This window comes from Dama dama, chromosome 4 (assembly GCF_033118175.1).
Source record: "Dama dama isolate Ldn47 chromosome 4, ASM3311817v1, whole genome shotgun sequence".
Lineage (NCBI taxonomy): Eukaryota > Metazoa > Chordata > Mammalia > Artiodactyla > Cervidae > Dama > Dama dama.
In genome coordinates, this window is record NC_083684.1 from 40,203,868 (window position 1) to 40,219,720 (window position 15,853).

The 15,853-nt window shown below is 58.4% G+C and overlaps 2 protein-coding genes across 3 annotated transcripts in view; one reads left to right on the top strand and one right to left on the bottom strand.

Moving 5' to 3' along the window:
• Positions 1–2,524: 2,524 nt before the first annotated feature.
• HSD11B2 (hydroxysteroid 11-beta dehydrogenase 2) lies at positions 2,525–8,210 on the top strand. The gene is made up of 5 exons (XM_061138723.1): positions 2,525–2,877; positions 6,314–6,526; positions 6,643–6,828; positions 6,938–7,075; positions 7,280–8,210. Exons 1-5 carry the CDS (start codon positions 2,613–2,615, stop codon positions 7,690–7,692), a joined length of 1,215 nt encoding a protein of 404 aa, XP_060994706.1. The 5' UTR covers positions 2,525–2,612; the 3' UTR covers positions 7,693–8,210.
• Positions 8,211–8,709: 499 nt separating this feature from the next.
• ATP6V0D1 (ATPase H+ transporting V0 subunit d1) overlaps positions 8,710–15,853 on the bottom strand; it is a 37,521-nt gene continuing 30,377 nt past the window's right edge. For both annotated transcript variants that reach the window (XM_061138724.1, XM_061138725.1), the window contains exons 3-8: positions 14,678–14,856; positions 13,206–13,285; positions 9,904–9,981; positions 9,603–9,779; positions 9,397–9,474; positions 8,710–9,300 (exon numbers count right to left, since the gene is read on the bottom strand). In XM_061138724.1, the coding sequence (XP_060994707.1) occupies positions 9,139–9,300; positions 9,397–9,474; positions 9,603–9,779; positions 9,904–9,981; positions 13,206–13,285; positions 14,678–14,856 (754 nt within the window). In that variant the 3' untranslated portion in view covers positions 8,710–9,138. The remainder of the gene's footprint in view (positions 9,301–9,396; positions 9,475–9,602; positions 9,780–9,903; positions 9,982–13,205; positions 13,286–14,677; positions 14,857–15,853) is intronic.

A 15,853-nucleotide genomic window follows, 5' to 3' on the forward strand; every position in this document is an offset into this window, starting at 1 on the left:
ACGAGACCCAAACCACACAAGACAAATATTTCTGTCTAAGGTAGCGCAGTGTCCCAGAAGCTGAACTGGAAACATGCCCCACCCATCCTAGCATCCTACACTCCACAACCAAAGACAATTCCCTGAATTCCTCTCTCAGCAAGTCTCTCTCCCCATCCCAGGCTTCCCAGTGGGTCAGGGTCCTTCATGGTTCTTTCCCAGGAGTGTAGGATCTTGTTTCTCAGACTCTCCTCACCTTGCTTTCCAGCTTCCACCTCCCTACCCTTTTTTAAAAAATGTATGTATTTAGGCTTCGCTGGGTCTTTGTGCACACAGGCTTTCTCTGTTATGGCGAGCAGGGGTTACTCTGTTGTGTTGTGGAGGCTTCTCATTGCGGTGGCTTCTCTTGTTGTGGAGCACAGGCTCTAGAGCGCAGGCTCAGTAATTGCGGTACGCATGCTTAGTTGCCCAATAACTTGTGGAATCTTTCCAGACCAGGAATCAAGCCTGTATCCCCTACATTGGCAGATGGATTCTCAACCACTGGACCACCAGGGAAGTTCTCCAACTCCCTGCCCTTTGACTCCTACTCTGGCAAGCTCTGGTACTACCTGTGTGGCCTTAACCTTGAAGGCTGCCTGAGACACCCCCGCCCCCCATCCTCTCCTCTACATCCCCTCCACAGTCCCAAGGGACTTAATGGTCTGAAGCTGCAGAAACCACACTCAGACTCTCAGTAGGGTGACTAAAGCTGGGAGGGTGTGGGTCCCACAACCCAGAGTCTACAGCTCATATTGGGATGCCAGGTCAAGGTTGCTGTTTCCACCTGTGAGACTGGGCCACAGGTTCAGAACGATAGGAGTCAGCACATTTTGGAAAATTAATGTTTCCCTGAGTTTCCCAAGAATGACACAGACCAAGGGAGTCACCAAAAAACACACATACACAAATGTGCTTACATGCATATACAGGGTCATGGCACGGGGACAGACATGTCATTTGTGTATGGACAAGCTATGGAGTCCATGGAAAGAGTGTACACAAATATAGGCATACACAGGTATACAAGGTCATGTACCCAGGGTCAGACACACATCCTTCCCAGTCCTGCCTCCCAGGGCCAGGGCTAACTTGTCATCCGTACTTACAGTAGAAGGAGGAAGAAGTAGAAGCTCAGAAGTGGCTCTGGGAAGGACCCCTTAAGTAGGTCTGTCTCCCTTCTCCTCCTGAGATAACCCTGGCTCACCAGGGGGCCATGCCTGGGTGGCAGAGAAGGCTTCGAGGAGGCATTGCCTTGAAGCCCTGGCACAGAACCTGAGCATCTAAGATAGAGAATGGGCAACATAATTGGGAGGGGCCCATGACCCGCCCCCCCCAGGACCTAGTGTGGGCATGGATGAGGCACTGGGCAAGGGTTCAGAAGGAGCAGGGACCCCCTGCACCATGGGCTGACCTACCGACCTCAGCACAGGGCCTGGCAGTGAGGTACTGGCACCACTTTCCTGTGCTGGCAGAGCCTGGCAAGGATGCCAAGCACAGGGTGCCAGCCACCGGGGTGGGCAGAGTGAGGGCCCACAGGGCCACACACACACACACAGACCTTCATACACATAGGCAGGGAAATGCACCCACACTCACTCACTTTATACCCTGGGGGATCCTGGGAGCAGGGCAGGGATCACCCTGTCCTAGAGGCTGCCCTCCCTGACTCCCCGGGTGTCCCCGTTGGCCTGGCTCTTGGGGTCCCTGGGGTTGGAGAGTGGGCTGGAGTTAATGGGAGGCCTAGATGCTTCCTCAGAACCCCCCTCCACACACTCACGTCCACACATGTACACTTGTGTGGCAGGAGGAGGTGGGGGGAGGCTGAGTGTGGGGAGGGGGTTTGCTGCACACCCAGGGCTGGAAAGTGGAAGGAAGTGGGGAATGGCGGGGCAGAGACTCCCAAGAATCTGGTCTGTCACCCTGCTCCACCCGGCCCCCAGCCCCAAATAGGTCGTTGGCCGCGGGTAGCTTCGGTTTGAGCGTGTGTGCTAGGCACCTGCGGCAGCTCAAGGCGTGGTGTATGCGCCGGCGTTGGCCCAGGCTGTCAGGTGAGGGCGGCTGGTTCCCCGAGGTGTTCTGGCAGGCCCGGCTGGCCGCGGAGGTGCGGTCAATGTGAGGATGTAGGTTGCGTGTGTCCTCAGGTGTCCCGAGCAAGTGTGAGCTGTGGATGTGCTCATCTGGCAGTCGTGGCTCAGCGGACGAGCGCAGGAGTGAGCGCATGCCGGCCACTAGGACTAGACCTACCGCACCTCTCTTGGGCACGGCCAGCGGCAAGTTGAGCAGTTGAGCAGCAACTTTGGGACTTGGTTCCGGCTTCTTCGAAAGAGGATCTGACCGCGGGGGCGGGGCAGAGGGCGGGAGGTAGAGGTGGGGGCACCTGCCCGGCACGGGGTGCCGGCAGAGAAGTAAAGGAAAGCCCCGCCCCTTCCCCGCCTCCGTTCCGCCCTCGCCCCCGCCCCCGGGGCTCTTTAAAAGCTCGGCCCGAGGACGAACAGAGAAAGCCAGTATCCCCTCCCGCTCCTGGCTGGTGTCCTGCTGCACCCCCGCGTCCCAGCCCCGAGTCCCAATCCCTGCTCTCCAGCCCGGTCGCCATGGAAAGCTGGCCCTGGCCGTCGGGCGGCGCCTGGCTGCTCGTGGCGGCCCGTGCGCTGCTGCAGCTGCTGCGCTCAGACCTGCGTCTGGGCTGCCCGCTGCTGGCGGCGCTGGTGCTGCTGGCCGCGCTCGACTGGCTGTGCCAGCGCCTGCTACCCCCGCTGGCCGCACTTGTCGTGTTGGCCGCCACCGGCTGGATCGTGTTGTCCCGCCTGGCGCGCCCGCAGCGCCTGCCCGTGGCGACTCGCGCGGTGCTCATCACCGGTGAGTGCGCGGGGCGCGGAGCGCGGCGACTCCCGGTTCGAGGGCGGGACCGGACACCCAGAGGGCTCCCTGTGGGCATGCCAAGGCAACGCGGGACCCCCAGCCGAGAAGTGGGGAAGCCTCTCACCCCTGGGTTCAGGGGGCCAGCCAAGTAGGAAGCGCAGGGCACCTCCCCAAGTCCGGGTTGACTACCTACGGCTTTGGGGAGTATTGAAGGGAAAAGGAGGCAGGGAGTGGGCAGGTGCGCAGGGGAGACTGCCAAAGGAGCCTCCTGGAGCTTGGGGTTTATGCTATGTCCCTCTCCAAGACAGCAGTCTTCCGACAGAGGACACTGCTCTGAGGGACTAAAGAGAATCTTCACCGCCTTGAACTCTGCCTAACATCCCCACGTGGGAGGTCCTGTCTCTTCCCTGGGACCAGGAGGAATAGGCTTAAATGGAGAGTTGGGACCCCCTTCTCCCAATTGGCTGGGCTCCTTGGAGTTCAGAAAAGCGTGAGGTCATCATGAGGGACAGCTGGACATTCAGCCACCCCTCAGATCCCACCCCCCAGACCCAGACTGTGAAGGAGTTGTCCAGAGTCTGCACTCATTACGCCACTACCATTCCTCCTGGTCCTCTGTGCCTGGCAAAGAGGTGAGGTCTTAGAGAGCTGGGCTCAGGTGCCTCTGGCCACCTTGTTGAGCTCTTTGTCTGGAACAAGGAATAAATCTATCACCAGAAGGAGGGAAGGAGGAGCTGAGACCCAGAAGTGGAGAGGGAGAGAAAAGTCAGGGGGCACTACTGTATAGCACACTACTGGCTCTACTGTATTGGGGAGGGGGAGCCTGGTCTGTCCCCTAACCCCCATGGCTTTGGACAGGTGCTCGGGATTCTGCTCTCTTGCACTGGTGAGTGGCTTCTCAGAGACCTCAGTCCAGTAGGGGGCCCTGCATGATCAGATGAAGCTGGGAAAACTTCCCAGAAGAGCCCATCCTTGAGCTGGGCCTCAGAAGATAGGTGGAGATAGGTAAGAGTGTGGAAGGTGTTTTGGATCAGACAAAGGGTGTGGGACGGAGGCTTGAGGCAGGAATGAGCATGGCCTGTGGGGAGGGGGGCAGTCAGTAAGCAGTCTGGCTGCTGAGATGTAGTGAGACAAGCATTTGTTTCTTGGAAGGGGCCTTGAATGCCCAGCAAGAAGCCAGAATGTGCTGAGGTGAAGGTAGCAGGAGGGTTTGAGCTTCAGTAAAGATGGTGGAGATAGAGGATGGCTCAGGTTGGGTGGGAGAGATGTGAGTTCAGAGTAGAGTGAGAAGTTTCAAGGGACCCCAGTTTTAGTGGTTTGAGGAAGGAGAGATGACAGACCTCCTGGTGTGAAAGCAAAGAGCTTCTGCCCCCAAGGACAGGGCAGCTCCCCTCCTGCCTTCCAATTAGTGAGTTTAGCCTCCTCAGGACCCAGGTCATCTTCAGATACTAGTGACCCAGGCAGTCTTTCCTGGGATCTCACCTCAGGTCCTTGTGCCACTACTGTTACATCTCCTAGCCTTGAGCTGGAGAGTGAGGTGAGACTGAGTCTTCCCTCAGTTCTGGTTGCAAAGTCCCGCAATGGAGGAGGGTAAGCAGACTGCCCAACCCACCCCATCTAAACATCGAGAGTTGACCTCCAAGCTTCCCAATGCCCCTAAACTCTGGGGTTTCTTCACTCACTACTCACTGCAGTACAAGTAGGTGACCAGGCCCTGCCTCACTTGCTAGGAACACTGTGCCTTGAGCCTGCCAGAGCTGCCACCCACCCCTCCCTGGGACTGCTCCTGAGAACCCCTAGCCGAGGCTATTGGGGAGCTCAGCCCTGGCGTCAGGGTTTGGGTCGAGCGACTGGGTGCTTTGTGTGCACATGTGTGCACTGCTGGGCAGTACAGGTCTCATGGGAGTGAGCCATTGTTGTTCATGCCTCTCTGCAGGTAGGTTGGAGGTATGCGTAGGTTTCTGAGTGTGTACAGGTGAGCAAGAGGGTATGAAAGGTGTGGGTGATTGTGTTGGGACCTCAGAGCTGAGGTTCTGGGAGGCCTTAGTTTCCCCATGAAGGGCTTGTCTGCTCTGGATGGGAGGTTAGGCAAGTCGGGACACACACACACACACACACACACACGTGCTCACTCCCCTCCTCCAGCCAGACTTGCCCAGGAAGCACCCCTCAGCTGGGGCTGGCTAGGGGGCTCCCAGCTACACAAAGCCCAGCTTGCAGCCCCCTGGCTTTGTTTTCTCTCTCCACAGAGAGAAGAGGGGAGCTGGTTGTGCAGAACCACTTTGTAACCTCTGATCAGCAGGACCACCATGGGGGCAGGCTCTAAAGAGCTTCCTTCCTCACTGGTCACCCCCCTCGCCACACCCCCTCTTATTGACCACCCAAGGAGCTGGACTGGAATGGGAACAATCAAGGGAGCTGGAGTTTATTAGACCCCTACACTGGCTCTGCCTCGTGGTTTATCTCTCTGCATACCAAAACCAGGAAATTAAGCCTCCAAGAGTGGTAACTGACCTCAGATCACATTTGATGGATGTGGGAAGGGATTCTAATGCAGGTCTGTTCTTGTCTTCATCCACTGTGACCCTGTCCTGGGGGCAAGTTATTTGAGGCTCAGAGAATGTCCCAATGTTGCCATTCACTGGAATTCCAAGGGTCAAGCATAAGGTGGATATGGGCCTCCAGCTTGCCTGGAGCCTGGAACAATAGTAGAGGGTGCTGAACTGGAAAGGAAGGTGGAGCTCAGGTTGTACAGGGCCGAGATGATAGGAACTGAGCACTTTTGCTTTATCCTAAGGGCTGTGAGGAGCCTTGGAGAGGTTTTCAGAAGCAGAGGGTATTGTCATTTTGGGAAGGCTCCCTCGGGCTACTTAGGCAGAGAATGGATTCAAGGGGACAAGGTGGGACAGGACTAAAAAGGGGGGCTGCTTCAGTGTCCAGGTAAGAGGAAGAATGCTGGGCAAGGACAATGAGAAAGGAAGGGAGGCTGGGAAGTAATATCTGCACATGCAAGCTGAGGCCTGATCTCAAGCAGACAGAAGGACATCAGGGCTGAGGCTGGGTCTCAGCTGGGACTGGGTGACCTACCAACAGAGTCCTGACCTTACTGTGTGCCAGCTGAGTGACTTTGAGGGAAGCAACTTAGCATTACTAGGTCTCAGTTTTCTCATCTGTAAAGTGGGGATCATAAGCCACGTTTGATAGGGTAGCTATGAGGGGTCAGGGAGATGACAGCTTTGAAAGATTTGGTCCTCAGGAGCTCAGCCAGAGGGTCCAAGCCTCCCAGAGATGGGCCTAGAAGGGGAGGGCTGCTGATGCTGCCAAGGCTGGAGTCAGAAGCCTGGATCCCATCCAGGCCATGGTGACCCTGGGGTGTCTCAGGCTGAACTGGGCCATAGTGGAGTTCACTGGCTGTCCTTCCTTCCCTGACCAGGCTGTGACTCTGGTTTTGGCAATGCGACGGCCAAGAAGCTTGACGCCATGGGCTTCACAGTGTTGGCCACCGTGTTGGATCTGAATAGCCCTGGTGCCCTAGAGCTACGTGCCTGCTGTTCTTCTCGTCTGAAGCTGCTGCAGATGGACCTGACCAAGCCAGCAGACATTAGCCGTGTGCTGGAGTTCACCAAGGTCCACACCGCCAGCACTGGTCAGTAGGCTCAACTTTGCCAGGAAAGGGCATGGCTGGGCAGATGTGAGGGGGCCAGGATTGGAGGTGTGCTGCAGAACTGACCTGCAGCTTCCCTCCTGGCTCCATGCCCTCAGGTCTGTGGGGCCTGGTCAACAACGCAGGCCAGAACATCTTTGTGGCGGATGCAGAGCTGTGTCCAGTGGCCACGTTCCGCACCTGCATGGAGGTGAACTTCTTTGGTGCACTAGAGATGACCAAAGGCCTCTTGCCACTGCTGCGTCGTTCGAGTGGTCGCATTGTGACCGTGAGCAGCCCAGCAGGTGAGGGTCCTCCTGCACTGGAGCAGAAAAGATGCCTCTGCTGGGCGGGGAGAGATACTGGAGTCCCTCGCCCAGGCTGAGGCATCCCCCACTCCCAATCCATCCCCAGGAGACATGCCGTTTCCATGCTTGGCTGCCTATGGGACCTCCAAAGCGGCCTTGACGTTGCTCATGGGCAACTTTAGCTGTGAACTTCTGCCCTGGGGTGTCAATGTCAGCATCATCCAGCCTGCCTGCTTCAAGACAGGTGAGGCTCAGGGGTTTGGGGGTGGGGCTTGTGGGGGGAGGAGGAGGAAGGCAGGGGGTGTGTGGTCTTCTCTGGAGTGGGACCAGGTCTGAGGAATGGGCGTGACTTTGGCTGGGGGCGGGTCTCAGGTTGTGAGTTAGAGACCTGGGTCTGGCTTTGGCTTCCCTCACTGACCCCACTCTGGCCTTGGCACTCCTTCCGCAGAGTCAGTGAAGGACGTGCACCGGTGGGAAGAGCGCAAGCAGCAGCTGCTGGCCACCCTGCCACGAGAGCTGCTGCAGGCCTATGGTGAGGACTACATCGAGCACTTGAATAGGCAGTTCCTGCACTCTCTGAGCCAGGCTCTGCCAGACCTCAGCCCGGTGGTAGATGCCATCACCGATGCACTGCTGGCGGCCCAGCCACGCCGCCGCTATTACCCAGGTCATGGCCTGGGGCTCATATACTTCATCCACTACTACCTGCCTGAGGGCCTGCGGCAGCGTTTCCTACAGTCCTTCTTCATCAGTCCCTCTGTGCCGAGAGCACTACAGGCTGGCCAGCCTGGCCTGACGTCTGCCCGGGACATAGCCCAGGACCAAGGCCCTAGACCAGACCCCTCTCCCACTGCCCAGTGAGCAGGGTGCACGTAGAGCAGCTCCAGCAAAGGAGGCTCCTTGTGCCCTTGCTCCTCCTCCAGGTATTCTGACGCCCAGGTCTGCCCTAGAGCCTGGCCCAAAGGACTCCAACTCCATGCACTGCCGATGCCACAGGCCAGGCCTGGTGAGATGAAGGCTTTCCAGTGAATCTCTGGGCCTCTCCTGCTTCATGAGCCCAAACAGACCCTCCTGGGCACAAGGCTCCACCATGCAGAACCCAGCTGGATGGGGAGTTTAGTTCAAGGCTTAACTAGAGCCTTAGCCAGGGTCCTACAGTGCCTCTGCAAACTAAGGCGAGACTAGGTACGTTGGGGACCCCCCTCAGGATTATTTCTTGGCACCAGTGCCTCAGTGCTGTGATTTGAAGGGTAAATCCTGTTTCTTGACTGGCTCAAGGATTAGGGCCCTGACCACCCACCTCAAGCCCCCCAAGCCACAGGGAGGTTACATACTCACCTGATTGCCACTTTTTGAATAAAGACAAATTTTTATATCTCCTAGAATGGGGGAGATGCTCTGTTTGCCTAGGTGACAGGCTGTGGCCGTGTGACAGACTGGGAACTGCCTGGGCAACCCCCAGGGCTCAGCATGGGGGCCGAGGCTCTGGGCACAGGACCTGGTTTACATCCAACCCCCTTCAGTGACCTTGGGCAGATCACATATCCATAGATTTCCTCAGAGTGAAATGGGGGTAATGAGCCCAGCCCAGGGAGTTGTGGTGCTCAGTGAAGCAAACAGGGAGCCCTGGGGGCCCTCTAGAGTCAGAAGCCCACTCCATGGGCCTGTTGGAGCCTCCAGCAGAGAAAGGGGCCATCTGCCACCGACCTCCCGCCCCCCAAGGAGCCTGGCTGCACAGGGACAAGGCCAGCCGAGGGCTGCCACCTGAGGAAGGGAGATAGAAGGCTTAGGTGGGGGTGGGGGGGGGGGCCTCAGGAGGCCTGAGGCAAGTTGGGGATCTGGGAGAGGGGCCAGGGCCCAAAGAAGACAGAAGACCGCTGGGCTTAGAGAAGTTTTTATTATCTCGGAAGGGCAGAGCTACTCCCTCATTTCCCAAGAACACACACACTTTATCCTGGCCATGGCTCTGGGGGGCCCACTGAGGGAAGAGAAGGTTCACGCTGCCCCCAGGGGTTCTCAGGTTAGGGAGGGACACAAAAGTGACCACATGCTTCTCAGACACGTCAGTGGCTGTAAACACAGGGCTGAGGGGGCCTCCTTGCTCTGGAGGTGGTGGCTTGGTCCATCCTTAGTGTGGGGAGCAGGTGCCCAGCCCCCCTGCAGGCCCAAGAGCAGTCTCGGAGAGGGTCAGGGAAGCGGGGCAGCCACAAGGACAGTGTGCTACCCCCAGGGCAGGTAGATGAGCCGTGAGCTTTGTCACAGCACACACATATACACACGCACTGTGGGGAGCCTTCGTCGAGGGTACTAGAAGATAGGGATATAGTTGTCAATCTTGGCGCGGTGGCGTTGGGCGATGCACTCGGCAATCCACACAATGTTGCGACACTCCTGCTCCTTGAGCTTCACAAAGGCGTAGAAAACACCAAAGTGGAACTGGTTCAGAAAGGCCAACTTGTTCAGTTTCACCTGCAGACAAAGGAAAGAGTGGTGTGCAAGGGGCTGGGACCGGAGTCAGGCCTGGGCCAACAACCCCTCCCTTCGACAAGCAGGCCCAGCACTCACCTCGTGCTCGAAGAATCGGTCCTCCAGGGTCTTGTCTCCAGGGTTGCTGCCCGCACCTTCAAAAAGCAGCTTGTACTCCTGACCCAGGAGAGCGGGGGCGGGGGGTGAGGGGGAAGGGAGGCATGAGCACAAGGGTGCTGTTGGGTGTGGGGTGGGCATGTGGGTGCCAACAGACCTGCCCCCCGTCCCACAGTCAGGGCACTCACCGGGTAGTAGTCGGCCACGTTCTTGACCTGCTCATAGTCATCAGCTCGAGCCAGCTGGGCCAGGCCCTCCGGGTAGAGCCGTCCACAGTGTGGGAAGAGCTTGGCACGGTCCTCCTTGGACAGCTCTGTGCCGAAGGAGTTAATGGTGATGATGAAGGCGCGGCGGTCTGCTTCAAACTGTGGGGCCAGTGCACAGGTGCCGGAGAGACAAAATGGGAGAGAGGCAGTAGCCAGTCAGTTATCAGGGCTTCCCCACGCCAGGGCCAGGGCACCAGCAGGCGGGAAGGGGGCAGGCACTCACCTCCAGGATGGGGCACATGGCGTCGGCTGTGGTCCCGCCCAGCAGGGTGCAGAACTTGTAGAAGGACTCCAGGTAGGCCTGTGCAGGGCATGGGGCTCAATCAGCCTAGGCAGGGAGACTCGAGCTGGGTCTGCCAGGCTCCCCCTCATAGTTCCTTTCTTCCCTCCCCAGCTCCTTTCATGGTTAATCCAAATATCATACCAGTGGACTGGCCAGGGCAGCCCCCATGTCAGAGCCCCCAAAGCAGTCACAGATTTTCACTGTGCATTAGCCAAGCAGCAGTAGCTTGCTGCTGCCTCCCCCACCCAGCAGCGACAGAGCAATTTCTGACCCACTGTCTGCCTCGTGGTGCAGTGGCCCTCACACCCTCATCGCACAGAGGATCGGGCTCAGACAGGGGCCCTGTCTTGCCCGTGCGTCTCTGCCTGCCTTTTCTCCAAATCTCCCCTCAGCCTCAGAAAATCACATGTTGACGGGCTAGTGAAGAATGGTGATTCCTGAGAGCTCACGGAGATGGCCTGGATTGGGTGCCCCAGCCCCGCTCAGCACCCCACCTTAAAGAGCACCTCCTCCTCTTCCCATCCCCTAGGCAGCCACACAGCAGGAACAGACTGTCAACCCAGCTCCTGGTGAGGGATGGTTATTGCCTGCGCGGACGTCAGCCCTGCAGTGCGATGGCTGGACACTCGGGCTGCCAGCGGGAACAACTACTTGCTGCCCAGGCAAATTGGATCTGCTGGGCATAAGGAGAAGCCAGGTCAGCCCAGGCCTCAGGTCCCTCCCAGGACTAACTCCTGAGACCAGCCAGGCCCAGGCTTCCTTCCCTGAACCTCTTTGTGTCAAGGAAGGGGGGCATAGTCTCATGACCTCTGGGGAGCTTCCTCTGCTCAGATCCTCTGGGGTCCCAGCCACAGGGACTCTGGCTCCACAGGCTTCTGAGCTGGGGGTGAGAGCTGGGGAAGCAGGGGAAGCTTTCTGTGTGGAGGTCTGCCCTCCAAGCTGCAGAGAACATTACACTTACTGATATGGGCATAGGTTCTACTGGCCTGAGAGAGGAAGTAAGAAGAGACCCAGGGGTCCACGAGCCCAGGCCAAGCCTGGCCAGCAGCACTGGGCAAGCTGGGCTCAGGGGAAGACCCAAGGGGACCACTGAGTCACAGGAAACAAAAGTCTAGAGCAAGTCAAGGAGTAAGCAGCTTGGGAAGGGAGAGTGGACCCCAGCACAGCAGAGGACTTGGGTGATAGAAACAGCTGCCAATCCTACCATGGATTAGTGGCACTAGTCTCCCCTGGGACCATCCCCAGCCATCTCCTTCCCTATGACCAGCCAACTTGGGTGTGTCCAAATCTCAGGCCTGTCCCAGAGGGATCTACAGTTCTTCTCCGTGGGGGAAGCCACCAGCCTCTGCCGAGCTGGGCTGACCCTGAAAAGACTGACCCCAGGGTGGTGGAGGCTCGTGGAATAGGCCCAGACTTTCTTCTGGAGGCTGAGCAGCTGAAGAAACTGGCAAGACCCCAAAGGCCCAAGTACCAAGGTCACCTTCCCGCCCCCACCCTGTCCCCTGGCGTCTGCCAGCCCACGTCTGCTGCACCAGCTGCCCACGGTTCCCACCCGCTACTGGGGGTCCGCGTAATCTCCCATCTGTGGCTACTGGACTGGGACATGGCCTGACAGGCGGGCCTGGCATGGTGCCCACAGCACTGGGTCGGTGTTTACAAGCTGGTGCCCAGGCAGCCCTCGCCAGTGACTCCAGCTAGAACCAGTCAGGCCTGGTGAGGGCATGGGTGAGGCCGAGGGGACAGCCTCACCCCTCACCCTGCCTCAGGGCAGGGAACCCGGCAAGGAGCCAGGAGCACTGCAGGGGGGGTGGGTTGTGAGCACTAACACATGAGAGCCAGCTCTGACTGCCTGCCCCCACCACACCCCTTGCCCCACCCTCCCCATCTCCCTATTAGCAGACGAGAGTACTTGCTTTGCAGACAGGCTGAGCCACGCGCATTGCACAGTGCTGCCCAGGGTCTAGCCAGTGGCTGTGGCTTCAGGCAGCCCACCCCACTTCTCTGAGCCCTCAATTTCATCTTTCAACTGGCATACTGATGCCTACCTAGCTCCCAGAGCAGCCCCAAGGAGTACAGAAGCCAACAGCCTTCCTACCTCTCATCTCATCCCCACTAGTCTGTCCTCCAAACTCTGATGATACTCTGCCCTGCTGAAAATCTTCACTGGCTGACCCTGCCTACAGGGTAAAGTCAAACTTCTGGCCTGACATTCAAGGCCCTGGGGGACCTGATCCTGTGCCTGACTTGATCCTTTCCTTCCAGGTCTATCTCCCACTGTCCAGCCGGAACCGGCACTTCCACAGCGAACTGCTTGCCACTTGGCTCGTGTTCCACACTGGCTTCTGCACGTGCTGGCCCTGTGCCTCCACTACTACAACCTCCAGGTGGGCCCTTCACCCATGGCATACCCTCCCTGCCCTCTGGCCCAGACCCCTGCAGCGAGACTGGAGGGCGTGGGCTCAGGCTGCCACTGTCTTGGCCACCTCACTCCAAGCAGGGCAGGAGCAGAGCCTCGTTGTAAAGATCCAAGAGACAGATGTTCTCAGGGTTAGGTCAGCAGGGCTGTCAGCAAGTGTTATCTAACTTCAGTCCCCCTTCAGGGGCTGCCCACTGCTGACCCATCAGAGGTCCTCACTATGGCCAGAGCCCAGTCTGCCCCAAACAGTCCTCACTGGTCCCTGTCCAGCACCCTTCTCTGGCTCCCAAGCCTGCTCCTAACCTCTTTGAGCCGGGGCAGTGCTGACCCAGGAATCCCAAGCCCACTCTATTTTCAGGGGTCATCACCTTGTGCATAGCCTGATGGGAAGCAGAAGGTGGGTAGGGTTGAAGATGGTGGCATGTGGCACCGGCCCTAGACCCGGGAAAATGAGAGGGACACAGGGACCTGGCTACACCTGGCTGGGTCCCTCTCCCACCATGCTCAGGTGCTCCTTGCTGGCAACAGTCCAGGTTGGGTGAGCCTGAGAGTTATGGCCTGGGTGGTGGCCAGTGACCCTCCTGGATGCAGGGGGAGTGGCCATCCAGGAGCCCTAGCCATTCCTGCTGATTTTATCTGGGCCCGAGGGACGGAGAACCTGTTCCATGCAGTCTTGTGCCAGTCACGGGAGCCAGAAAGTGAGCAGATAAGCCCCTGGGAAAGGAGCCCCATGTGCTGTCCCAGTACCCCAATAAATCACCAGCCCACCATGCCCACGGGCCCCACCAACCTACTTCACCACCACCATCGGGTCCAGGGGCAATACCTTGTAGAGCGTGTTGCGGATGATCTCGATGTTCATCTCATCGAGGTCCTGCTCTGAGATGCAGTCCTGGAAAAAAGCCGCTGGGGAGGAAAGACATGGTATGAGGGGTGGGCGAGCAGACTCTCAGCCTAGGCAAGAATCCTGCTGATGTTCAACTCCCCCTGCAGGGCACAGAGGACCCCTGCCACAAGGCCCATCTGGCTGGGAAGTGGGGGGTGGGGGTGGGGGCATCAACCTGGCCTAGACTATTGCCTTAGAAGTGACCGAAGCCATACTCCAGGCCATGTATACTGACCTGAGCTTCTCTTGCCTTCTTGCTACTAAAATTGATTTATAAGGAGGCGGCCAGCCATAACATGATCTAATCGCCTCTGGGGCAGACCCAAGCTCAGATCATGCCAAAGACAGGCTTGCATAAGAGGCCGTGACATCCTCCCTTCTCCAGGGGCAGCTGTGGATTCAAGGCCTGGCGCTCACTTCTCTGCATCTCCCAGGAGGGCCTGGGGCCCACATGTGGAAAACTCCTTTTCCTCAGAACAAGGCCTGAGTATGACAGCTGGGTGGGCAGGGACCAGGGACCCAGGGAACCATTTTAGGGCTGGCATTAGAGGCCAAAGCAGAAGAGAGCCCTTTGATCTTCCGGGAGTTCATGGACTCACTGGTCTGTTTCTTCTTTAGAGATGGAGAACCTGAAGAAGCCACCAACAGCCTAGAACTAGCTCAGAGTTATCATGAGAGATAAGATATTGTATAGTTAAGACCAAGCAGGTAAGGCCTTTGCCTCTTAGTGCAGGACCAAGTGCAGCTTTGGGCCCAGTTGTACAATCCTGGCAGCTTCCTGGAGGTGGTGTGCTGGTGACTAGGATGCTGGCTGTGAGGACACTAGCTGGCGATAGCCTCAGTGCCTCCTCTCCAGCCCCCCTCCAAGGCAGGCAGGAGCCAATGCTGCCTAGGCGGGGCCCTGTAGGAAGCTCCCAGTTCTCCTTCCTTCCTCGGCTTCTGACATGAACTCTGCATCCTGCTGGACACTGCCTGACTTGGCCCCTGGGACCTGCTTGGTGGAGCAAGTGAAGCTGTTTGCGTCCCTCCTCTGCCTCATGGGCAGCAAGTCACTACAGCCCAGCTTAGGGCCACAGTCTGTCAGAGCTCCCAAGACTCTGAGGGACCCAGGCCCCCTGAGCTCAGCCTTCCTCTGCATTCTGAGGAATCAGCCAGATTCATGAAATTAGATCGTCTGAGTCAGGCCCTGGGGGTAGTCTGCCTGGCCCAGTGAAAGCAGCAGGAAGGGAGCAGAAGGCAGGGCAAGGAGAAGAGAATGGGAGGCAAGGCAGACCAGAAGAAAAAGGTAAGCAGCCATGGGTGGGCCTTACTTCCTGGCTCCAGACTGCCCCCAGGGGTCCAAAAAACCCCACCTGGAGGCACTGACATTGATGCCACTGCCCGCCTCTCCCTCCTCCGCCAGGGCCGCTCACCCAGGGGCGTGTCCACCAGAATAGCATTGTAGAGCTCAGCGGGTGTCTGTGCGATGTTCACGGCCTCCATCTGCTCGAAACTGCCGAGCGGGTGGCACTTGGGCACAAGCTCGGCGATAGAGCGCTGGTGCAGCGTGCCCGTGATGAGCAGGATTACGTTGTCGATCATGTAGCTGTAACTGCGGGAGGGAGGCACACAACAGCACGGCGCCCGTGAAGTCCGGACACGATGCCGTGCCCATCCCCCAGGCGGTGCAGGCTCAACCCCTCAACTGCAAGCACCCCCTCAGGCTCCTCTCCCTGTCCAAGGGTGCCCCTCCTTCAGCACCAGAAGCACAGGACAGACACGGCCCCTCCCTGAGGGATGTGTGTGGGGGGTACTTCATGCCCTATGAGTGAGCGAGTAACGGGGAAGCAGGTCACCAACTACCCTCAGGGTTTTAACCAGTGTTTTGGCAGGACGTGGGAAGCATGGGTGCGCGGAGGTGGGAGACACAGGCCAGCTTGGGGAATGAAAGAACTCAGAGATGAAAGCATGTTCTAGGAAGAGGGAACAGTGTGTGCAAAGACCTGGAGGCATTTGCTGAGTGGCAGATGCATTCGAGGAACTGAACTCTGTCAGGGCTGGCAGAGGGAGGGGAACCAGGGCGGTGCTGCCAGCCGCCTGGAGCCTGGAGGCGGGTCCCATGGGCCCGGCTGAGGGTCCTGACTTCATCTGGAGCATGAGAGGTCCACCAGCAGGATACAAGCAAGAGCAGCACAGTCACTCTGGCTGTTGCGGGGAGATGGGGGTGGGGCGGCGGGGGGAGATGGCCAGAGGAGGGGAAGGTTGAGGAGTTGGGTAGGAAGAGGCGTGTCTAGGGAAAACCAGAGACGAGCCAGTGGGAGGCCCCCTCTAGAGTAAGGCCGCAGGTCAGGCTGAGACGAACAGGCAGACAGCTGTCCTGTGCAGCCCACTGCGAGAACAGGACGCTGCTTCCTCCTTTACGGCCTGAGGCCAGTGCGAGGCATCCACCCAGGATGGCCTGGAGGAGACCCGGAAGGAGCTGGGGCTCAGGTCAGCACCCCCCGGCCCAGAAGGCCAGTGCGGACAGTGCACGGGCAGCAGAGAGCTGGGGTCGCTGGGTTCAGACTCGGCCAGGGACTCTGCCTCTGCCCATTAGGACAAGACCACAA

Coding starts and splice junctions, on each gene's coding strand:
- HSD11B2 (XM_061138723.1), top strand. CDS start 2,613: ATGGAAAGCTGGCCCTGGCCGTCGGGCGGCGCCTGGCTGCTCGTGGCG. Junction 6,527..6,642: donor GGTCCACACCGCCAGCACTG/GTCAGTAGGCTC, acceptor CCATGCCCTCAG/GTCTGTGGGGCCTGGTCAAC. Junction 7,076..7,279: donor GCCTGCCTGCTTCAAGACAG/GTGAGGCTCAGG, acceptor CTCCTTCCGCAG/AGTCAGTGAAGGACGTGCAC.